This window comes from Apus apus, chromosome 2 (genome assembly GCF_020740795.1).
Source record: "Apus apus isolate bApuApu2 chromosome 2, bApuApu2.pri.cur, whole genome shotgun sequence".
In the NCBI taxonomy this organism is placed as follows: Eukaryota; Metazoa; Chordata; class Aves; order Apodiformes; family Apodidae; genus Apus; species Apus apus.
The window spans coordinates 88,263,385-88,288,383 of record NC_067283.1 but is presented as its reverse complement, the minus strand read 5'-3'; the positions used below and the strand labels follow the sequence as shown (position 1 = coordinate 88,288,383).

General features: G+C 36.7%; 1 protein-coding gene across 3 annotated transcripts in view; it reads left to right on the top strand.

The window, feature by feature from the left end:
* Window positions 1-24,999, top strand: part of GALNT1 (polypeptide N-acetylgalactosaminyltransferase 1) — a 101,421-nt gene that overhangs the window by 62,694 nt on the left and 13,728 nt on the right. For all 3 annotated transcript variants that reach the window (XM_051612612.1, XM_051612613.1, XM_051612611.1), the window contains exons 4-8: window positions 679-853; window positions 14,070-14,236; window positions 21,264-21,471; window positions 22,893-23,063; window positions 24,164-24,281. In XM_051612612.1, the coding sequence (XP_051468572.1) occupies window positions 679-853; window positions 14,070-14,236; window positions 21,264-21,471; window positions 22,893-23,063; window positions 24,164-24,281 (839 nt within the window). The remainder of the gene's footprint in view (window positions 1-678; window positions 854-14,069; window positions 14,237-21,263; window positions 21,472-22,892; window positions 23,064-24,163; window positions 24,282-24,999) is intronic.

Below are 24,999 nucleotides of genomic sequence, written 5' to 3'. Positions count from 1 at the left end.
TATTTGTAAAGAAAATGCAATTTTTAGAAATATTTTTGTTTTCACTTTTGTTTTAAGAAAACCCCAAGTAGTTAAAGAGTCTGGATTGCATTTCTCCCTCATCAGTTTGATTAAATTTTTGATACTTAAGATTTCTTTTATTTTAACATGTCAAGTGTTAATGTTTCTGTTTCAAATACTGATGTTAAACTGCGAATGTGATTAGGTTGACTAGAAATGATGTTAGTAATACCAAGAGAAGTTATTTCTAAACTGTATATGCAAATGTCATTCTGTCAAAATACAAACATATAAATAAAACATTACATTTTTGCTTTAATTTCATCTTTAGTAAAATCCCAATAATAGAGAATTCAACTTTTCCTAAAAAGCTTGTATATGCAAGAAAAATCTGGGGATATAAATGTTTGTTTTTCCAGAACTTTAACAGTAAAGTGAATTAGGACATGATGATGGAGAGATATAAGCCCCTCATGTGTTTTTCAAATGAATTGTGGTGTCTAGAGCAGCACACAACTTATTCTGTTAAACTCCCAAATACGAAGATTGATTTTCATTTTCAAAACCTGGTGGGTTTAGAACTCTGTTGTAAGCAGGAACACTCATACAGTGTAAAATAAAGTATAAACAAATAGAATAAAGCATGAAAGTAGTTATTAACATTGTATTTATTCGTAGTTCCAGAACCCATACAAAAACCACATGAAGGACCTGGAGAGATGGGGAAGCCTGTGGTCATTCCAAAAGAGGAGCAAGAAAAAATGAAAGAAATGTTTAAAATAAATCAATTTAATTTAATGGCAAGTGAAATGATTGCACTCAACAGATCTTTACCTGATGTCAGGTTAGAAGGGTAAGTGCTTTATGTTGTAATAAAAACGTGCTGTACCTAAATGAACAATGTGGAAAGAGTGATCTAAAACAAGAGTTCAGTTCTGTAAGATACTACTGAAGTGACAAGTAGGAGGATTTCCTGTATATGCAGTACTTATTTGTAAAATAAGATTGAGCAGGAGAAAGCAGTTTTCTTCAGTGTTATTTAACTTTGAATATGATTACAAGTATGAAGCCTGTTCAGGAAGCAGAAATTAATTTGCTTGAATGAAAACAAAGTTAACTTAAGACTTGGCATTTCAGGAAAAAATTACTTTTTAAAAAAAATTTGTGCACTACTTTGTAACAAAGTGGACCACAATTCTGCATTATATGAAATAGAAAAGATTTGATTATAAGAAATAAATATTTAAAACATTTCTTACCTAATGAAATGTGCAAAGCCTCATCTAGGTTGCATTATGTTTTCTAATATCCATCTGGTTTGGTTTTGATCTTGCCTCTGAAATATTGATCCTTTCAAAGCTATTTGACTCATAAGTAATTAAAAATAAAATTGTAGTCTTGTTTTAAATAAAACTAAAATTACTTGACTCCCCTGGGACTACTCTGCCAGGGTAGCTCATGACTCCTCACACCCCCAACCCCTCTTTTTACAAAAAGGACTCTCAAGTTAAATAAAGCTCATGAAACAAGATTTTTCCCAAGCAATTATCTGCATTCTTCTGCAAGAATCAGATGCTATAGAAATTCTATTTCTTTGGAAACTCTGCTTTTGCTTCTGTGTGCATAAGGTCTAGCTGCTGGACTAATTTGTTTTCATTTCCTATCTCAGAAGATAATATTAGCAAAATGAGATGAAGCTCTGACTGCTTTTCATTTTTAATAAGTGATAAAGAGCTGGTTTGTAGGTAGCTTCATCTTTTGAATGTGAATCTTACATAGCATTGAGTTCCTAGTAGTGCTGGTGTTCCTAATAATTGAACTATATGTTTTTCAGAATATGATTGCTGAAGTTTGAATTAATGTAACTTTTCAATTGCCTTTCACATTTATTATTAATCACATTTTATGGTCACTATGTGCCTGTTCTCTCAGTACAGTGGAAGAATGCAAATCATGAATTTGCAGGATTTTCTTTCAAAACCAACATTTTTTGGGGCAGAGTTATATGCTTTTCTCTCACGTTACTGCTCTGATTGTGGCTTTATCTTGGCGATGGGATCTCTTGGCGTTCACGCAGATTCACATGTAGTGTCTGCCCCTTTTATCACACTCTCTCTAGGATAAGAAATTGTCTCACTGTGAAGTGTTGACTTCCACCAGTTAACTTGTAGTTAGCATTCTCAACTTGTTTTAGCTGTAAGGAAAATAAGGATTTTGCTGGATACTTTTGTCAAAGCTAGGATGCTAACTTGGAGTGATTTCTCTATGCTTTTCTTCTGGAAGAGCTGAATGGAAGGAACTCAAAACTTTGAGGAAGTAATAACAGTTGGTTATTTGGAAGGGAAACATGAGTAATTTTTTTACTATGACCCTGGAAGTATAGAGGAAACTAAATGAGATCATCTGTTTATCAGTATTCATATTGGAAAACTTGCATGTATATATTCTACCATTTTTATTATGTAAGTACAAAGATAAGAAATTGGTGGATCTAAAAAGTTGACTTATTGCAAGCTTTGTGAAGTCTAGACTTTGAATTAACAAAAAATGGAAAGAGCAGTCATTACAAACTAATACAAAATTTGTTTCCTAAGCATCACTCAAGCTTTTACAGACAAATAAAATTACAATTTTAAAATCAAGTTGAACTAAAGGTATTTTTTGTCCTGCACACTAAGCCATCCGCTGTAATTACTGTGTTTTGCAGCTAGATGTGCATAATGAATTTAGTAATACTGCATTTGTCCACTTGTATGGGCACAAATACTGTCACAATACTGTGTGTGTAAAAGTGGAATCTTAGAATAAAATTTTAGGTAAGGTCTTAGGGCAGGACTGGATTCTCTGGTTTTCTAAATTCCTCCCAAGAATTTTAACATTTATGTGCTGTGTGTGTTTTTAGTAGATTTTGAGAGGAATATGGACCCCAAACAGCTTCTCCTTTTGTCATGTTTTCTGTATATATTCTATAATATCACACTAATTACGTTGGGGAGAGTGTTAATATTTCCTAAGCAAATCTGAGAACAATAGGCAACCTTATCTTCATCTGTATGTGTGGATTAATATTACTTTCCAAAAACACTTAAGCCATTTTCAGAATTGTGAAAACTAGAAATATGTTCCAATGTTGTAGGTATGTCTTATGAAAGTATTTATCTGATTATTCAGAATATTCACATGGTCAGAAACTCTTTCTGCTGCATTAGTGGAGTTGCTTAATTTATAACTTGTCTGTCTAGAAGTCCCTGCTAGTATGGAAATACCTTTGGTAGAGAGCAAATGGATAATTTCTAATCATGTCTTACCACATGTATGTGCTTACAGCCCAGCTGCCAGTAGGACTTCCAATCAAGGTTTTGAAAAAGTGGGATGTGTTCAAAGGCACACTTATCTGTTCAACCATGTGATTGTTTTCTTCACAGGTTTTGTGGGTTGCTTCCTTTAATGTGGTATGGGGGGAAGATGTGACTATGTCAAGTCCCATAATTCTCCAGTATGTTCTGCTCAAATGCGGAAATCTGTAGAAGTTTTTCCTAATAGTTAACCATTCAAAAGCTGGTGGAATTGCTTGTGCCAGGACCAATTTACCACATGGATTTAATAGGAATGGTGAAACCTGTCAACTGGAGAGCAGCTTTTGAAATAGTCTGCATTATCTTGCACGCTAATTTTTGGTTCGACTAAAACCTGTCACCTGTGCCAAGGCAAGCACGTTTGTGTGCCTGTTCTGCCCTTGAGGCAGTGAGCACCTTAGTGTGTTATGTGTCTGTCTCACATATCTGCCTCGGGGTGCTCATAGGTTAATCTCTACAGATCACCCACTCAGGCATCAAGTTTGTTTTGGCTAAGAAATTTTGCCAGCATGGTAGAAAAATGAAAATGTGAGCTGGTTTAGGCACTGCTGCAGCTCAGAGAACTCCTTCATAAGAGACATCTTCAGAAGTAGAAATCTGTGTTCTGCTGAGCTGTGTCCCAGTTGTATTAACAGGTTTATATTTCTTTTTAATATTTGGCACAAAATTACTAAGGCACATAGAGACTTTAAAAATCAGACATATGCCTGAATTGTTAGTCATTTTGTCTGTAATCAGGAACATTATTGTGCTTTTCTTGCTATCCTAATTAAAATATTTGCTTAACAGAGAAAACTAAACCAGAAGTAATTTTTTTAGCCTAGATACCCCGGTTAAATCTAGACTGGGGCATGTAACTGACAGTGCCACAACCTCTGGAGGGATGATGTTGTGGGGAAACAAGCTTCTGTGCGGAGCAGATTGAGTTTAAATTGTTAATAGAATAATTCTTGAAGCAAGTCTTACTCTGTTCTATGAATCAGTCATCAAAGTGGGAGCTGATTCACAGTTGCCAGGAAAATACGCAGCTGTGGGCTTGACATGACAGCAAAGAGTAAAAGATGGGTGATGAGGAACACTGGAGTCTTGACTTGATTTTGCTGAAGATGAGGGAGGCAATGAATAAAAAAGGTGTTAATGACTAAAATAGGTGTTCAGCTATGCCTGTGTGTCGTAGAGCAATATTCAGGCTGTAAAGTGATGTGGTTAAATACACAAAACTTTTATGTGCTGTATGACTTGATTTTGCTCTCAGTGCTGTCTGAGGTGACCTGGAAGCTGCTTTGTAAAATGAAGAATTAGTACTGTGTTCTGAGGTTGAGACTTTCAGACTGTAGTAATTAATTTGTGGAATATACAAAACATTTAAGGAGATACTTGGGTGCCTGGTGTGAAACTTTAAATCCAATTCTGTGTTTTTTACACTAGGTTATCTTTAAACACTTTTCCAGGCACAAGTGGTCAAGGCTGGAAACAATGGATGCATATCTGGGACAGAATGTCATTCATGTGAGCTCTGGTCCCTGTTCAGTCCTAGGAGGGTGTCATATTTCACAGGCTGTGATGTCTTGCAAAAGTGATGGGCTTCTCCAAGCAAACCAGCAGCAAGAAGGCCTGTTGTTAGCTTTGGAATACTTTAGGAACCCTTTCTCTGAGACTGTGGGTTCTGTAGAACTTGGCATAAAAGATCTTACTTGCAATTTTCTAATTTAGTTGGTATAATTTTGTCAGAATTAAGGCTATTGAGCATCTTAGACCTCAGTTAGTTCTGCATAACATTTGTGATCTTTTAACTATCCTTTTTTCAAACTGTATTCAGGAAGTAGGTATGTTGGATTTTGAGTTGTATAGGTGGTATTAAAGTATAATCAGCTTTTGTAGCCAGATGGCACCATATATTTGAGTGAACTGGGTCTGAATTCATATGAACTTTGTCTTCAGCCACTTAATAGAAAAATAAGATGCTGATCTCTAAGACCTTCATGCTTAACTTGCACAGTAATGTGGTCAGTTTAAGTCATTATTGAAGGGTTTTTTTGCTGACTCAAACTACCCAGCTCTGTTCCTGCTGCCAGGCTTGCTTTCACAATTAGGAGGAAATAGACTTTTTTTTTTCTTCTGCGGTTAAAAGCCATTTTTCTAAGTCGAACTTACAAGACTGTTGTAGACTTTATAGCAATTATGCTAGGCTTCTTTCTGAGTAAGTCCTTCATATGACTAATTCTGTCTTCTGAGAAAGAATCATTTTTAGATTTAGGCACTCTTAATTATATGATACAGTAAAATGCTTTTCTGTTATGGGACTACAATCTAGTTTTCATAGGTGCGCTTTAAAAATGTATTGTTGATTTTAAGCCTAAATGTACATGTGAGAATGCACTGGAATTTGAATTTTTGACTTCTCAAAACAAATTGCACTGTATACTTTAAGATACTGCAGCTGAATCATAATATGACACATTGATCAAACATAAAAATTGGTGTGTGAGGAAAATAGTTTGAGTAAACCTGTTCACAGTAAAACTAGTAAAGGTGCACTTGCAAGACCATGCTGTTGGAACTCAAATGTGTGATACTTTACAGATGTTTTAAACGACAGCACTTGAAGTATTTGCATCCACTCACTGGGTGGAGGATTGCACACCAAAAAGGGGAAAAAAATGCATATTTTGTTGAATCAGCTGAAGGAACACGCCCAGCAGCTGTGTGATTACCCTATCTGGTGCAAAGAAGGGATGGGACAAACCTGTCATGGTGAAAAGTGGGATTATTGCTTTTGGCAGCAGCCCACAGTTGCACTGGATTAGGTTGAACACAGGGAGGAAAAAAACCTTTCTTACAGAAAGTGTGTATTAAAATCCCTGTGAGATCATGGGGATTTAAATAGCTTCATAAATTGTGAAATGCTTTTTGAACTTTCAGTATTCATTTAGCTCAGGTCTTAGCAATGGAAAAGATAATTAAAAAGAGAAAAGTTGTCAACATAGGTGATGGGAGATTTTAGGAGTTTATTCAGTGTTTTGTTACAAGATGGAAATCCAGATTATTAATCAGCCTGACATGCGTGAAAGAAATCTGATCTGATGGCCAGTAATGTCATGCTGGAAATCTAAAAGCCTGTAGGGTATTAAAGACTTTACAATTCCTTCTAGCAGGAGTATTTTTTCATCTGGCTTTTGTGGTGCATGTAGCTTGTTACTGCCCACCGTAGAATCGACATTTGGAAATGTTCTTGTTCATGTCAACTTAATGAGTCAGCTGGAAGAAATTACTTAAAATCCTTTTCCTAGAGAAAGTTTAGAGGGGAAGAAAGTCACTTTAAAAATCAGCTTGCTTCCTGTAAACTTTTATTTATATATAAACATATATATACACATGTATGCATATATACATGTGTGTCTGTATATACATGCACACACTCAGCAATCTCATTCTTAGTGATTAATGTCTTCCATTTTGGATGAGCAGCCATATCCTGGACTTTATTCAAATTGATACATGAAGATGGAACGTAATCTGGCTACAGAATTTAACGTTCATATTCAGTCTTTGAGGACAGAATCATTCTTGCTTCTGTCAAGAGAAACTTTCTTGTGATTACTTTCAGGATAAGGAAAATTGTCAGTTGCAGCTAATTATTTTTGTGAAATTCTGCTTGAATTCTGTAACCACAATGGTTTTAAGGGACCATTTTGGGTTTTATTTCCAGGGTCTAAAGAAGATTTCTAGTTGACTCATGAGATAATATGACCTTTCTTATATCCAAATCTTTGAGGTCAGAAGAAAGGAAAATTTCATACTCTTGATGTCAGGTAAATTATGTAATACTGTTGAAGGCAGACATTAAGCACGCTGGATGGAAATGTTTAAATAAGGGATTTGCCTACATTCAGGTCACCTGTTCAGAAAGGTTAATTGGAGTTGTGGTATGAATTACAGAAATTAAGACCTCTTTCTAAACCTGATGTGATTGGTAGAAACAGCTTCAGGGATAGAGTGAAGTTCTGTAGCAACATTATCTGCAGTACTTTCTCTTTCTGAGGCTGCAAGTTAAAACTGGGGTTCTACGCAAAGTCTGTGTAGTGAAAAGTGGTTTGGCATGTTATGACAGTGACTCCATCTTTCTTGGAAGTATTCCTTTTAGCTGCCTTGTTTCTGTGTGAAAATTTGATCTTGATCCAGCTTGATTGTCTTCAGTTTGAGGGCTTGGGGTGTTCTTAAAACTTGTGTCAGAAGCAGATTTTATTCATAATGATGATGTGAGGCTGCTGCTCATATCCAGAAAAGACTTGTTGTTTATCAGAAACAGACATCACTTGTCTTGAGTGCTGGTGGTTCTTGCTGTCATGTTTTGACACTGCTACAGGGCGTTACCCTCTGGTGGAAATGTAGGTCAGTCTCAGCAGCTTTGGGGTGATTCTGAGTCTGTCTTGAAAACTGTTTCATCCCTGAGTTAAGTAGAGAGAAGTTTTTGCATTGGGCATAGGTGTGTCTCAACTTTGTTATATTAACTTCATTGCTAGCTATAACTTATGGCAAATGGACAGGTAAACAATAGAGTACTGACATTTTATGACACTGCAGTGATATTCATCACCAATCATTAATTAAGACCTAGGATTTCAAGAGGAGAGTTAATATTTTCTGATTTTCTTCTCTATCGATGTGGCATTAACTTTGATAACCTCAATAGGAAATGTGTTTTCAAGTCTAAGGATGTTGATGCTTACTTCCCAGAGACTCTACTATGTACTAGTACTGTATGTGTTTGTACTGCATCAGTAATATTGAACAGATTTATTACAGGGACAGTGTTGTGTAGCATTTCCTCCAAACTTCAACTCTAGCCTGATTTTTCAGCAAGACTGGAATTATTCCATTGTCAGGTCTAAGTTCTGGGATGCAGTTTATTTATGACTGCAGCTTTCATTTGTAACTTTTTTTGTAGTATGCAAGATAAAAGATGGTACTAAATTTGTAAGATGGATAAATGTTTTCTTCCCTGCCCCAATCTGTTGCAAGTACAGCTTTCAAAAATGCATCTCCACTGCATTATACTGCACATTCGAGCCCCAATGTGAGCTCCACTGGGATTTCCCAACTGAGCTGCCTAGTACATGGGAGACACTTTTGCTTGTGTTCCATCTCTGTCCTTCTGTCAGAGTGCTCTGGGTTGTGTGCACTGGGTAAGAAAACAAGGGTTGCATAGATGTTTTACTGCTGTTAATGTGTTTGAGACACTCTAAATTATGGGTTGTGCCTTGTTCCTATGAAAGGCTGGTGGAACTGGCAATAAGATTGGTATCAGGTATAGTAAATCGTGGCTCAGGTAGTCTTAAGTCTATCAATTTTTTGATTAGGTAAGCATTAGTGGCCTTGTTTTGAAAATTCCATATATGTTCTGTTACTTGTCCTCTCATTGCTTCTCTGTGGACAGTAACCGATTGACAGCTTCAGAAGGGGCAGAGATCTGCCCTGTGGTATTTAGAAATTTAGCATTTATTTCTAATGAAGAATATAATTATGATGTTGTAATTCTAAAAATGACCTAATTTTTTTTTCATGTTTTACCTCAGTGAATGAGTTTTTTTCCTCATTCTGTATTGCTATGTAAACACAGTAGTATATAATTGATTTCCTACAAGATCTCTACCCTGTTTTAGGGGTGGAGAGTGATTCTTTAGGTTATGAAACAAAAGTCTTTAAGAGCTATCATGGTATTAAATCCCATTTTATTACATTACTTTCAGGAATGATTTAGCATTACTTTGAAGGGTGTGCTTACAGGTCACTGCTAACATTGTAAATACGCCTTTCAAAGTATGATAATATGGCACATGTAGCACTCAGTCCTGGGTCTTACGAATAATTTCTAAGTACATCGATCCGTGAATACAATGTTATAGTATTGATAAAATGCCAAGTGCTATTCTGTAATAAGATGGCTGTACAGTTGCATTTTTTTAAGGTGATATTTGAAGTGTTTGTGTAAGTCATGTAAACTGAAGGAGGTGGCATTAGGATAGCGAAGGGTTCCTAGCACCTCTGGATCTTAGGTGTGGATGAATGGCTAGAGTGGGTGGGCCTTACTGATCTCCCAGTTGGGCGCAGAGCAGATAGGAATCAGAATTTCACTTTCTGAGGAATTCAAAGTAGGGGTCTTGTAAGATTGCCTGGTAGATTTCTTCTCCTTTCAGTGGTGAAGTACATTTTTCTCATTCCTTCACTGGCATAAGAGGTGAGAGAGGCTTCCAGTTTTGCCAGATGTGGAGGAGAGTTGAGAATATAGGTTGTGGTGTTGTAGGCAGTACAAAATGAGGAGTTATTGTATTTCCTTGCAAGATTATTCTGAAGTAGCAATTAAATTCTGATATTTAATGGCTTAATTTTAAACAGAACTGCCTCACTTGATGTCTCATCTGGTTGTTTTTGTATTGTCTCCTGTGGACTATTTGTACTGTGCACTGAAAAAGAGAAGAGGAAAGCAGTTTATTCAGAGGCTCTTCAAGTGTATTTGAAGTAGCATCAGGTAGTTATCAAGTGGTTATACACAACCCACTGAATAAAATTCTCTTTGAGATTTTTTTTTTCCAAACATCTCCTTATCTAAAACATGTACCTTCTATATAAGATTCAAATAACGCCTTCACAAAAAGTCTTGATAATGGAGAAGCATAATAAAACTCAGGAGTTGCTTTTGGACTTCCATTTAAGAAGTTTTGTAATGGATTTAAAACTTGGAAATCAGGTTACAGGGTGTTAGGGACAATACCTGCTATTTATTTTGCTGTAACTGTTCTTCTTTAGCAATTTTATACAGATAGATGCTGGATCTGTTCTCCTTCCTTCACTTTTAGTCCATTAAATTCAAGTTATGAAGGATTTGGACCTGTTACACTGCCTTGTGCTGTTGTGGAGACAGGGACCGAAGAGTGACCATGTAGCTTAATGGGACCAGACCAAAGTATTCCAAATATATGATGCAAAATTGCAGAAGGGTGAAATTCTGTGAAGAATGTGTTATGAGCATCTCAGAGATTGGAGCAGAGTCATGGTTTTATAGTCCTGTGGCTCCTTTGTAAAACAACTTTTAAAAGTACAGCTTGTAAGCTTAATTTTTTCCTCAAATCTGATTTTAATGGGACATTAAAGGTATCAGACAACTGATTTTATTTCCTAATTAATTTCCAGTTTTATTACCTAATTGCATGACAGCAAGAAATAGAATATTAGGGGGAAGAAAACAAGGTTAATACAGTTTAGGTGGGTATTTTGATGCATGAGAAGGAGACTTGCTATGAAATAAAGAACATTACTGTTTTGAGCATTGGAATGTGTACATCAATAAATGTAGGGTAATTAGGCTTTTTGTCTTGATCATGTTTACCAGTCTGGCCTATTCTTTTTGTGTCTTTAGGTAACAGGGCAGAAATTCTCTGTTTGCATTTAAAATGGCTGACATTTTTTAGGAGTTTCCACAATCTAGATAATATATGGAGTCACATTAGCTGAGAGTTTGCATGGTGAATACCATAGATTAAGGAAAGGATGATGCATTCCATGTGAAGTAGGCGTTCTCCAGTGTGGTTTGGAGTCTTCGTTAAATAACTGGCGATGTTATGCCTTCCTAATATTATGCACTCAATTTTAAAACTGTTTGAGACATGATGCAACAAAAGGAACATAGTGTATTAGTAGTGAATTAAAATTCAAATTATCCTTAATTCATACCCTGTGTGTCACACCAGTCATGGTTATATTCTGCTACTGATGTTGCATAACTGCTGGTTAAAACTAATACTTTATTTTATATTCTGCACTAATCGCTTTCTAGGGTAATTGGTTTTCAAAGAAAAAGAAAAAAGGATTCTTAATTTAAATGTTTATTAGTAAGGAGAAAACATGAAGTTTACATAGAAGGCTGATGCTCTAATTACAGGTTTCAGCTGTTCTATTTTATTTGTCTTGTGTTCTTCAGCAATTTGTTCCTGGAAGGAAAGGAGTTTGTCAGTGTCTTCAAAATTAAAATCAGAGTTGTTGTGGTTTTTTTTTTTATTTGTATGTATTAACAAAAATATGTACAAATAAAGCTAACAAGTATATTTAGAAGGGCAGGTGAAAGGAGTACTAAAAATCAGATAATTTTTTCCATTATCTTTCCTGCATCAATTAATCTTTCCAAAATAGCTTCACACCAAAGGCTTTATTAAGAATAGCATTTGAAAATTTCCAAGGCAGTTTTGTTATGAAACATCCTTGTGTTATGCATGGCATCTTTTTACATATTGGTCTAGATGGCTCTTAAATTGTTTCTCCAGAAGGGGTTGATCTCTGGCGGTGGGAACAGGCAAGTCTCATTATGGAAAGAAGGATGTTTACCTTCTGCAGGATAGGGCAGCGAGAATGCCTTGTGGGAAGGAGAGGTGTCCCAACAAATTCTTATATGCCTTCCTCTTAGTGCTAAAAAGTTCCCATTCAAAGATGGTTGCTTAATGTTTTGATATATTTATACTTTGGACAGTGTAATGGTTTATAAACATGGTAGTCCCTCATCACTTGGATGGCTTTTGTTATACCAGTTCATTGATTTGAGCTCAGTGAATTAAAATCTTCTGTTAAACCATAAAAAAGGCAAGGCTGGAGATGAAAGATTTCATATTACAATAGTAGATCCTGTGGCTACCCTAGAAAGATGTTCTTGTGAATGAGGCATTATTACTGCTTTTCACAGAAAACTGCTAACAGACTTCTCTCAACTTCTTCTGCCAAAAAATAGAGGAACAATTGGTGGATTCATGTTACTACTGTAGCAGAAGGCCTACAATCAGACATTTATTTTCTGGTCTTGGGAGCAGTGCAGCAGAAGGAATATAACATGGAGAATTTGATTTTAAGTTAGCAGAATAGGCTGAAGAGGTGACCGACATGGGACATGAATTATTTGGCTTATGACTGAATTTCTCATCTGAAATTCATAGCATTTTTGTGAAAAGCTGTTTTATTTTTCAAGATATGCTACAAAAATAGCTTTATCAATTGTCATGCTTCGCAATATTTTTTTACATATGAATCAAATTGGAAAACAGGGGATATGTGGCTGCTTTCCCTAAAGATTATATGATGTTCACTTCAGTGTGGTGGACAATTACATTAGGTCATAATTGTGTAATAAGTATAATAATGAAGACAATGCCTGATCCTACTGTTTCATTTCTCATAATTGAAACATGATTCTACAAAAGCACTTCTAGATCTTTCTTGAATTATACCTGAACTTATTGCTCTTTTCTGGGGTCCCGGTCGACACTGGGCTTTTCTCAGGACCTCGGAGTTGAAATGCCTGTGCTATGAGAGCTGCTCTCTTAGATGATCTCTGGCTAACCAAGTTGCCCAGGAAATAAAATATACATGTTGGGAGCCCAGTTTTGGCTGATGTTCCAGGTGTCACAGGGTTTTCCAAAGGGGTTAAAAAGGATGGGGATAAATGCTTATACTGTAACCTTGTATTGCAGGATTTTTCTTCAGTATTGTTCTTAAAATTTTAAGGTAGAGAATATGCACTATATACTTCTCAAGCCTTCAGACAGCCAAGCTGTTAAGGTAATAGTCACAAATACTTATTAACATATTTTAATAGCAGGTTACATTACAGTGAACTGACTCAATGGTTTGGTCTATAATAGAAGCTTTTTTGTTGGAATGAAGTTTTTTCCCACGTCAGTGTTTTCCTTGTGTTTGAGATCTACTTAAGCTCTGGTTCTTAAAGGACTTGGTACTATCTTAAGTTTCTGTGCGTGATATGAAATATGCAGGAGGAACAGATCTGTGCAGAGAATGCCCAAATTTGCATGGTTATCTTTTAGAGCAGAATTGTATTTTCAGAATTTTTAAGAGTACTTTAAGTACATCATATTGATCTTTCTAGGAGATAAGAAAGTATCACTTGTTTTAAAATAGTATTGCAGAGTGTAAAAAGTTGACTGCATCTGGGGTTACTTGGGGTGTGTCATGTCGTATTTGCCATGGTTTTCCATGCTAACTTCGGAATGTGAATGTAATTCTCTTTTCATTTGATTGAACTTTTATAGCCCTTCCAACATGTATGCAATGAGGAGAAAAAACCTCTCTTGGTGTAAAATGTTCATAATTAATGTGTTAATAATACTTACCAGAAATGTAGGAAGCATGCATGTAGTCTTGTCTTTTAGTTGTTTTATTTTCTTCATTATATACCTTTTACTGCATTTGCTTCCTAGTTTAAATTTGCTGTTTCATATCTTGTGTTTCTCTTGCCCTTGCCCCTTTGTCCCTAGGGTTTCCCCCTTGGCCTCCAAGAGAATGCAGGCCTAAATTAGGGGCTTGGATCAGTGTATCTGGGCACGCTACTCTTTACAAAACAGGGAGAGTGGAAATAAAAAATCTGTTATCATCTCTGTGTGTTAGTGGTATGGATTTCTCTTTAATTTCTAGAATTGGTTGTTGAATTGAGGTTCTCCTTTCTAAGTGATAGGATGGAATACATAGATGCATACATAAAAGTCAAGGCTTGTTTTAGGTAAAAATAGAAATCTGTGCACCATTTGCTCCTGTGTCATACTTTGCATAGAACTGATGTATCGTGAATGTAGCATTGATACTTAAAAATAAACCTCAAGGTTGCCATTCTAACTGAAGGCTTTACCTTTGCAAATAAATGCCTTGTTTTTGTTTTAGGTGTAAAACGAAGGTGTATGCAGACAACCTTCCCACGACAAGCGTTGTCATTGTTTTTCACAATGAGGCTTGGAGCACACTTCTGCGGACTGTTCATAGTGTGATAAACCGGTCACCACGACACATGCTGGAAGAAATCGTCCTCGTCGATGATGCCAGTGAAAGAGGTAAATGGTAACATCAATGCTTTACTTCAGAAATTGAGACGGACTTCCAGTGGGCTTAGCTCTCCTCAGCAAAATGCAGTAGCTGGGGTGGAGGAAGGCAGAGTGAGCAATGCTTACTTTGAAATACAGGTAGCTCTTTCTCGTGCTGAAAACTAGTGGAAGTTTGTTTCCTTTTCTGTGGATAGTGTAGAGTTTGAGTTTGTTAGTGGATTTATCCCATTGCATGTTTTGCATTTGGAATTTTAACACATTCTTAAAGCTTGAGGGCATTTAATATTTGAATCACCTGGTAAATAATAGCAAAGGCAACTCTCTTCCTTGCACACATGCAAATTTACTGTCAGTACCACCATTGAACTTGGTGTTCAGAAGGATTCATTTTGATTACAACTTTCCTGGGAAGTTAAAATTCAGTGTCTATGCTGTAAGAAATTATACTTCTTATAACTAGGGCTCCAAATTAAAACTCCATCCTACAGAATAAAACTTGCCATGTGTAATGAAATTAATACAAAAAACTTAAAGCTGCTCTTTTCCTAAAAAAACCCTTTATTTAGACTTTACTCTTTTCATATATTTGTGTATATTACAATATAGTAGAAATAAAAACAGTATTCTAGACAATAACTTGTTAGGTCGTTTGGGTTGATATTTGGCTTGTTTCTTGCTTAATCTTCCTTGGTGCTATGGAATGTAAAATAGAACTTAAGGGATATTTTTTTAATTGTGTTTTGTATGTGGAGATAAGAGAGTATTAAGTTTCTTCATCTAAACCTTTTCTATCTTTTTATACTACGTCACCATTTTTTCTGTATTTCTGCATTGCAAGTTTTCCAGTAGCACTAATAGCTAGTAGGCCACTAGAAAAAGGTCTTGGCATCTGAAGGTTGTAGGCTGTTATCTGTATCAGCAAGAATTCCCATGCTTAAGTCATGGAAGGGTTTTACACCCAGCATGCTGTCACCTCTGCCTGATGCTTTGATTCCAGTGCTGCGAAATCCATATTCTGCTGCTTATGTAATTCCAACTGCAGAGTAAGATGGGTGCCTGTTGTCCAAACAGCAAGATCTGTCCAAACAAGGTCTATGTATGAAGACGGATGCTGCATTTCAGATCAAATGGTACAAGGAGCATTATGGTGCATGAATTCCAATGGCTAACATGAGTTTTTGTGGTAGTTAGTAACCATTACAATCTTTAACAGGAGTGTTTATAGCTGAAGAACTTGAGGAGTAGATTTTAGCACTGTATATCTAACATGGTAGAAGGTTGCTTCTTCAGGTTGTGTGTGTTATGATGCATTAGCGTATTAACTAACCTCTTCCAAACTAGGTAGGTCTAGAGTACAGCTGGTTGTGGAGTAGCTCAATAGACTAAAGAGAGATGGTATCAGCTAACTGAGCTCTGACCAGCCTGTTCTCCTAAGGAAGCATAGCTCATGCACTCAGGTTGTGTTGGCACTTGTATCAGCCTGTGTTCCTTTCCTCTCTGACACCCTCACTTGCTTTTCCTTTCTTACCTGATACTAACTTTAACTGCTTCAGCCAAATTCAGTGCTATTTGGAAGAAGGGGCAGAGGCCTTAAATACTGTTATGCTCTGTCAGCAGAGGAGGAATGCCCATGCAGAGGGCAAGGTTACCACATAAATACATTTGAGATTAAATGAGACTGTAGGAAAGCACAGGATCAAATTTCCACTGTTTTCTCTTGTGGGGAATTGTAATTACACCCCCTAATTTCTCCTAGTTTTTCAACCTTCATATAAAAACTCCAGATTTCTTTTGTTTCTCACCTTTCTTAGCTTCATTCCCAGGGAATAATCCTCTTTTTAACACAGATGCTGGTATTTGGATTCTGAGTGTCTATACTAGGCTATTGTCCAGGTATATGCTTCCTTCATGGAACAGAGGTAGTACATATGTTTTGATAAGTTAGCTTTTGTGCACAGACTCTTGCTAGGAAAACAAAGTTTATTGCAGGTGTGCTGTCTTTCATTTGTCAGAACAGTCCTCAGTTCTAATTCGAATCTGTGCTAATGATTAATTGTGAGAGATCAGCTTTCAGTATGACCTAGGAATAAAGAACAAGCTGATATTAAAATAATGTGGGCATAATACGGTGTCCTCTTCAATTTCTGTTTTAGAAAAATAACAGTTTTAACATAGTGATAGCTGTGTCTTCGTTACGAAGTAGAATTGCAGTCCAGTTAAATAATGATTTGGCTTTCTCTAGATAACTTTTCTGTTTCTGTGTTTGGGTTCTGTAATGACAGCAAGGTAACTTAATTCCAGGCTGAAAGATAAAGCATTTCAAACTTTTTTTTTAGTGTTGTTAGTGAATCTGTTCTGGCATTGAGTTTTGAAATCTGTGGTCTTTGTTTCAGATCACTCAGGCATCTTTTATTTGTAGTTATTTTCAACAATCACTGAGTTTTGTTTTCCAAACACTTGTTATGGTTCTGGCAAGTGTGCTTTTATAATAAAACAAAATGAAGGGATGTGATGCCTGAAAATGTGAAGGATTTAGTGTATGCTACTTGAGCATTGTGTTGAACTGAAACATCAGACTTTTCCAAAAAAGAAAATGTTCAGCCTGAGGAGTGTATTTTGAATTATATATATTATATTAATATACATATATTAATTTTTCTGGAATAAAGTAAGTATTCCATCTGCCTGATGCACAATTTGTCCCTGCTGGTGTCATGCTCTAAAATAATGAATTTGCATAATACCTTGCATTTATTGACTCTAAAAAGAAAAGCTTTGGAGAAATAAGACATGTCTTCTAGCATCATTCTCTAATTACTGATCAGAATTGCATGTTTTGTTTTTTAGTGTTGATCTTTGGTAAATATATTAAAGAAAGTTAACAGGAGAAATCAGGATTAGTCAGTACTTAAAACTAGGTCAGCGTTGAGCGGCCAAGCATGTTAGTAGGTACATTGCATCAGGATGGAATAGGAGTTATACAGATTAAAGCAATGTAGCCAAAATTAAATTCCTTCCAAAAGCATAAAATTATTCACACTTATTAAAACAGTGTTTGCATGCTTATATGTGATAAATCTGTTTTATTGTAGTGTAATAAAAATTGTTTGAAACTTAATTTTTCATTAATGTTGTTATAAACATGACTCAGTAATAGAATTGCCAAGGTATTTATCAAGTTACATACTTACTTGATTTTAACTGGATATATTTGTCATTTTGGCTTTCTTTGTTCTGCTACTGCCACAGAAGATGCTCTTTAAACTGTCCATAGTAGTAGGTAAAGTTATGCACTCTTTTGATACAGAAAAAATTTGAAAGGAGTATCCAGCAGAAGGAGTTAAATGAAACTAAAGTTATATCTCTGAAAATACATTAATAATTTTTGTTCCCAAGTAGAAGTATTTGTGGTTTGGTTGTGGGTTTTTTTTTTAGTATTATCAAAACCTCACTGTTTGAAATATATGAGGTAATGTTAAAAATGTATTTGGCTGTCATCCTGGGTGACTTGTAAACAGCTGACTCTGTAATGCATAACACTTCTCATCTCTGTTTAATATAGCATTCAGAATTAATATGACCGCTGGGTTTATATAGAAAAACATCTATACAGCTTGGTTCTGGCATTGCTTGTAGGCCAAAATGTATTATTGCATGCATTAAAAAATTATTTGAATACTTGTTTTTTAAGAAAAAAGCAAGTCTCACCTTACAAGAAACTACTGCCCCTTTCTGGATGGACCACTAGTCCAAAACTCTACTCTTGCTACTTGAACTAAGGGAGCAAATTGTAAGGGATGTGCATAACTCTGAGAGAAAGTGCTCTGCTCAGGGAAGATCTGCTGCTTAGATTTGAGCATTTAACCCTGGTACCAGAAGAACCCCAGAATTCTTGATGCCCACGTTATTTTTGTGTGCTTTTGTAGGAATGAGGCATCAAGCTTCACCTTTTTGCTTATCCTGCTGAATTTCTAGTAATTTTTTAAGAGCACAGTTACTGAATATCTGACGATGTTTTGTTTCTGGAAATACTCCCTTCTGAAGTTTTTAACAAGGTGGTAGTTCATGGGAATATTTTTAGGGACATGATTAAACGTGAGAAAGGGGCTGTTCTTAACTCTGTTCCCTCCATAATGAGAACACACATCTCTGTTTCTTAGAGGAAAAGATTTTGAAAGTATTTTAAACGATAAACTAAAATGATAAATACCTTACAGAGAAAATATAGGTAGGACTTAAGAATCTCATATGCAATATGTTGAGTCTGACTTTCTTTATTTTCTGTTCTGTAATTTTCTGTTTTGTTCTGTTACTTGACTGGCCACAGTTGTAATATTGAAATGTTTCTTTTACTCTTCCTCCTGGCAGAATGTTACCATTCTCTTGTTACTGTGCATTAAGGGACCAGTGTCGCAGCCTATAATTTGTTTGGCTTGAAGTGATTAGAACTACTTTAAAAGGTTGTCAGTACTACACCTGAAATGTGCAGAGGAATATGTTGATTTGTGTGACTTGCTCATGAGATGATTAGCATAGAGACAAGTGCTTTACTGTTGTATTCTCTTTGTGAATGTCATGTAAGCCATATACATTAAAACTATAAATGTTAGCATTAAATTAGTGGCTTTGGAATGCTACGCTGTAAAGAGATGATATTGTATTTGCAACAGACTCAGCCAAATTACTTCTGTGCTCAACCCCAAAAGTCCTGCAAAATGTTCAAACATGTACACTTTATTTGTACTAATAAACATTTATTCATTTGAGTCTCTGTTAATACTCACAATAAGACTTTTAGTTTCTCCAGAGACAAGCATTTAAAATGTATCAAACTCTTAGGCTCTTCTAGTACAGTTCAGCTTTCAAGATGTGTCAGAACTTATTTCTGTGGGTTTTTGTGACAGTCCAACAACGTGCAGAAAAAAATGAGGAGGCAATTAGAACTCATTCATCTGGAGTAGTGGTAAGGAATTGTAATCACCCTCAGGCCAGTGCTGCCTCTTGAGATTTAAAAAACAGCCACTAAGAGTTCATGCCATGCTTTCTTCCCCCACTCCAGTTTAATGTGTATTCTTGTATGAGGTAGTTATTATCTTATGCTAAATTCTGGTAGATGCTTTGCACTGTTGTAGTACAACTAATTTCTTATAGTTCTAAGGCATTGGGAGTGGTGCTGCTTAACATTTTTCTGTGATATGAGCAGTGGAATCAAGTGCACCCTCAGCAGATTTGCTGATAACACCAAGCTGTGTGGTGTGGCCAAGATGCTGGAGGGAAGGGATGCTCTCCAGAGGGATATTGATGGGTTTGAGAGGTGGGCCCATGCAAATTGCATGAAGTTGACCAAGGGCAAGGTCCTGCAAATGCATTGGGGCAATCCCAAGCACAAATACAGACTGGGTGGAGAAAGGATCTAGAACAGTCTCTGAGGAGAAGGACCTGGGGCTGTTCATTGATGAAAAGCTCCGCATGAACTGGCAATGTGGGCAAAAAGCCTGCATCAAAAGAAACAGGGCCAGCAGGTCAAGGGAGGTGATTCTCCCCCTCTACTGTGCTCTCATGAGACTTCTCCTGGAGTACTGTGTCCAGTTCTGGAGCTCCCAACACAAGAAGGACATGGCGTTGTTGGAGCGAGTCCAGAGAGGCCACAGAGGTGATGAGAGGGCTGGAGCACCTCTCCTATGAAGACAGGCTGAGGGAGTTAACGCTGTTCAGCCTGGAGAAGGGAAGGCTCTGGGCAGACCTTATAGCAGCCTTCAAGCACCTGAAGGGGGCCTACAGGAAAGCTGGGGAGGGGCTTTTTGCCAGGGCATGCAGTTGTGATAGTACAAGGTGGAATGGCTTTAAACTGGAAGAGGGTAGGTTTAGATGAGATATTAGGATAAAATTATTTAGTGTAAGAGTAGTGCAACACTTGAACAGGTTGTCCAGAGGAGTTGTGGCTGCCTCTTCCGTGGAATTGTTCAAGGCCACTTTGGATGGGGCTTTGAACAACTTAATCTAGTGGGAGGTGTCCCTGCCTGTGGCAGGGGGGTTGGAATTAGATGATGCTTCAAAGTTCCTGCCAACCCAAAGCGTTCTATGATTCTAGAGCCTATATGCTTTGAGTGTATAATATAATATATTATCATAGAATCATATTCTGTAGCTATGTTATAAAACTATTTTGCCTTTTTTACAGGTTTGAAATCTGCAAATTACTGCCAAAGTCTGTTTCTGTGACTGGAAATTTCATTCTTCAATTCTTTGTTCTTCCTTTGGCGTCATGCATCATAGTCTAATTTTTTCATGATGGAGAGAAACTGTGCCTAGCAATGGGAGATTTGTTAATTTGGCAACTCTTCTTAATACGAGTAATTTTGAGTCTTAAGGCATATGGTAGTCACTTGTGGTTCATGTATTTTGAATAATGCATTCCTCAGCTGAACAGAGGCTTGTTAATGATATCAATATTTATGTATGATTGTCTTTATTTTTGCTTTTAGGCATTGTAGTGATAATTTAATTTAAAAAATAGCCAGAAATATCTAGAGAAAGCACATTTGAGAAGTTAATTTTATCAGGTTTAAAACTTATTGCAAAGAAAGTATCTGTAAGTTACATTCATGTAAGAGGTAATTAACTGTGTTCAGCTAGTGGGATCATTTCCTATATTTTGTTGGTAGACAAGTATTATATCCAAGAACACTTATGCATATGTTTTTCAAAATAAGAGTCACATCTACTCCACAATAAAAATTTGCCTATCCCATCTGGTTTCTGTGGAAGCGTTCTACACTCTTAGTTTTTGTATTTCCCGTAATAAAGAAGTGAAGAGGAGGAGGAACTTCCTGCTCTGTCAAGTGAAAACACATGGAAATGTTGAAGGACGTATTGTGAAGTGCAGAATTAGCAGCAGAGGAAACTAGCTGAGAAAGTACAAAAAGATAGAAAAGGGGAAGGGTTTCCTAATTCAAGCCTCTTCATTAAAAAACATAATTACAAAGCTGAGCAATGTAACTGATAGTTTCCATGGTTTTTGATCATTTTTTTTCAGACTTCTTGAAAAGGCCACTGGAAAATTATGTGAGAAAATTAAAAGTACCTGTCCATGTGATTCGAATGGAACAGCGTTCTGGATTGATTAGAGCCAGATTAAAGGGGGCTGCTGCATCTAAAGGCCAGGTCATCACCTTCTTAGATGCTCATTGTGAATGTACAGTAGGCTGGCTTGAACCTCTGCTGGCAAGGATCAAAGCTGACAGGTAATTAATTATCTGTCTATTGGTTGACATTGGTTTTGGGCTTTTTGTTAGTAAGAAATGTTCCAAGTATTACAGTATAGCCTATAAGGAAATATCTACTTTCTGAAGGGTTGGATAAATCATGCATTTCTCATACATAAGAGATGAGAGGGGGTGTAGGATTTAGAGGCTAATTCAGTGCAACTTTTAAAAGTAAAATTTGGTTTAAAGTGGAGCTTATATGGGATGCACGGGATAATGCAGTAAATAGCAGAAGTCCTGAACATATTGAGAGAGCAATGGAATTTGAGGTCTTCTGTCTGCAGCCTGGTCCATTTCTTCTTGAAGTTGGGAAGATATTCTTGAGGAATAAATAGAACCCTGATGTCATGAAACACCAACACTGTTAGCAAGATCTGTCAGGCTTACTGTTTTCAGGTTCTCATTGTGGTTTCTGTATTTAGTAATGTATTCGTATTGTGGAATTCTGTGCTGTGGCTTGCTCCTCTGCAGTGCATTCTAAAGTTAGAAGAGTTACTGGAATCATCATCCACACTGCAGTAACATAGCTTTGTATTTATACCATAAGTCAAAATTCACAACGCTTATACCATGTGTGATGGAAATTGTATTCAGAGGAAAAAAACCCACAAGTGAGAATGGGCTACTTAATAAAACATTCATGCATCTGACCAGTAACTCTGTATTTGCACACTAGTCTGCTAGTAAACAGGGTATTAAATGGACCAGATACTAAGTATCTGTTTTGTTCTTGTGGCTATAGATGGAATCTTTGTTTAGAAATGTGCTAAGGCATAATGCTAAGTGAACATAAGTACACATTTTTGTGAGACTACAATATATTGAATGTTACAATTTGTGTAAATGGCCCAACTAAATAAGTCCTTTGAATTTTAGTGGCAAACCTTGAATCTTTTTCCAGAGCCTTCTGTGAGAGTAAGCATGCTTGATGGTGGTTATTTAAGAGTCTTTAGAATGATTAGAATTAGTTTCTGTGAGTATATGCTTAATGTCGGGACAGTGACAAGGAAGCTTCTTTCTGTTGAGTCTGATGCACTAGTTATATTTTGTGAATAATGGCTATAATTTCTTAGTCCTGAGGGGATATAAGAATACTTGCCAGAGCTAGTGACTAACTTTTCATTTCAAAACATGCAAGTTACTTGAACACTTAACTAGCAATGAAAGCTTTCATTTTACATACAATCACTGTGTAGCATTGAGAAAGCTATGATAACTGTTTCCATCTGTAGAGGGATAAATATTTATTATTGGTAATAATGCAAGTACTATTTTTAAAAAAGAGCTAGTGTTGCCAAAATTGCATCAGAAAAGCATACTTTCCCTTAGATTAATTAAAATTAAAACAAAACAAAGCCAACTTTTTTGACATTTTGGTTTCTGTTCTTTCCTTTTTCTAGGAGAACCGTAGTGTGTCCCATCATTGATGTAATTAGCGATGACACCTTTGAATATATGGCAGGTTCTGACATGACCTATGGTGGATTCAACTGGAAGTTGAATTTTCGTTGGTATCCTGTTCCTCAGAGAGAGATGGATCGACGGAAAGGAGATCGAACCCTCCCTGTTAGGTAATGAGAAATTATTAAATTGGTTAAAATGTTCCTCTGATGTTTATTCATATCCTTTTTAGGTTAATCTTGTTAGTGCATACTTAATGAAGTGTGTTGTAGCATCATTTTTATCTGGTTGAAAGAACAGCATAAATGTTCTTCTAAGTGAATCACTTGTTGGTAACTTTTTGTTAGTAATGAAGGAAGCAATTAGGTTTTCACTTCAGACATATTAAGTTGCTGGTGACTTATGAGTTTTAACTATTTTTATACTGATGTATTTTAATTGATGCTTACTTTTATATTTTCTAACAATATTCTGAAAAGATGAATTTATTTTCAGCATGTGTGTACATACTTGTGTGTGTGGATATGTATAAACTTAATGTCTTCCAAGTGCATGGATGGGAGGTGAATTTATACCTGCGTGTCATGTAGGTGTTATGACAAAGAATCATGAGAAAGACAGATAACTTGTGTGTAATGTGTACTTTTAATAAATGCCAGTTATATTTTCTGGCCTTACTGTTCTTAGAAGTGAGCAATATTTACTTACAATAAAGTTGAGGATATGGTCTTTCCTGGGTTTTTTTTGTTTGTATGTTTTTCACTTAAGAAATCCAGAGGTCTTCTCAGTTTTCTTTTTTATCAATAACGAATTTGTAAGAAAATCTGGATGTAACCCTGACTGTACCATTTTCTTGTATGAAGCAATAATAATGAAAGCAAGCAGATCACTTCATGACCGCCCATAACTTTTTCAAGAGCAGTTGCCAGAAGTATAAATTTCCTGTAAGAAACTGCTTTCTTTTTTATGAGTTACCAGCATTGGAGGCAGAAGTCTTCTCAGAAATGGTAGCAGCTTTCTAGGGGTTGTTGCCCTATCTGGACTCCCAATTTCATGTGAGAAAATAGGGAGAACTGTCACTAACTGTTTCTGTCTCTGGAAAACTTTGAGCCAGCAAGCACATCAATGGTAAATGAATTTGGATGGAAGCCTACTGAGAAGGAACATGTTAGGAATTTGAGAAAAAAAAAAAAGCTATTTTGTCAGTGTAAGTGTGAAATATGACTGCTTATTTTTTGTCTTGTTTTCCTCCCCTTTTCCTTCCCCTCAGGACACCTACAATGGCAGGAGGTCTCTTTTCAATAGACAGAGATTACTTCCAGGAAATTGGAACATACGATGCTGGAATGGATATTTGGGGAGGAGAAAACTTAGAAATTTCTTTCAGGGTGGGTAAAACTCTCACTTTTTCAGTGTTGTGGGACAATGCATATTGAGTTCTGTAATACACAGATTTGCTGCCTGCATTAGTGTCCTCTCCTGTTGCAGTTAGCACTTTGCTTCCTGTCACATTCCTCCAATGGAGATGCTTTCCAATGGAGAGTGTCATCCAGCCTGGACTTGAACAATTCCAGGGAGGGGGCAACCACGACTTCCCTGGACAACCTTTTCCAGTGTTTCACCACCCTCATAGAGAAGAATTTCCTCCTAATGTCTAATCTAAATCATCCCTCTTCCAGTTTTAAGCCATTCCCCCTTGTCCTATCACTACATGGCCTTGCAAAAAGTCCCTCCCCAGCTTTCCTCTAGGCTCCTTCAGGTACTGAAAGGCTGCTATAAGGTCTCCCCAGAGCCTTCCCTTCTGCAGGCTAAACAATCCCAACTCTCTCAGCCTGTCTTCATAGGAGAGGTGCTCCATCCCTCTCATCATCTTTGTGGCCTTCCTCTGGACTCATTCCAGGAGCTCCATGTCCTTCTTGTGTTGCGGGCTCCAGAACTTGACGCAGTATTCCATTTGGGGTTTCACGAGAGCAGAGGGGCATAATCACCTCCCTTGACCTGCTGGCCGTGTTTCTTTTGGTGCACCCCAGGATGTGGTTGGTTTTCTGGGCTGCAAGCACCACCTGTTACTTCCCTGTGATTCATGTGAGCCTTTTCCTTCCTTTG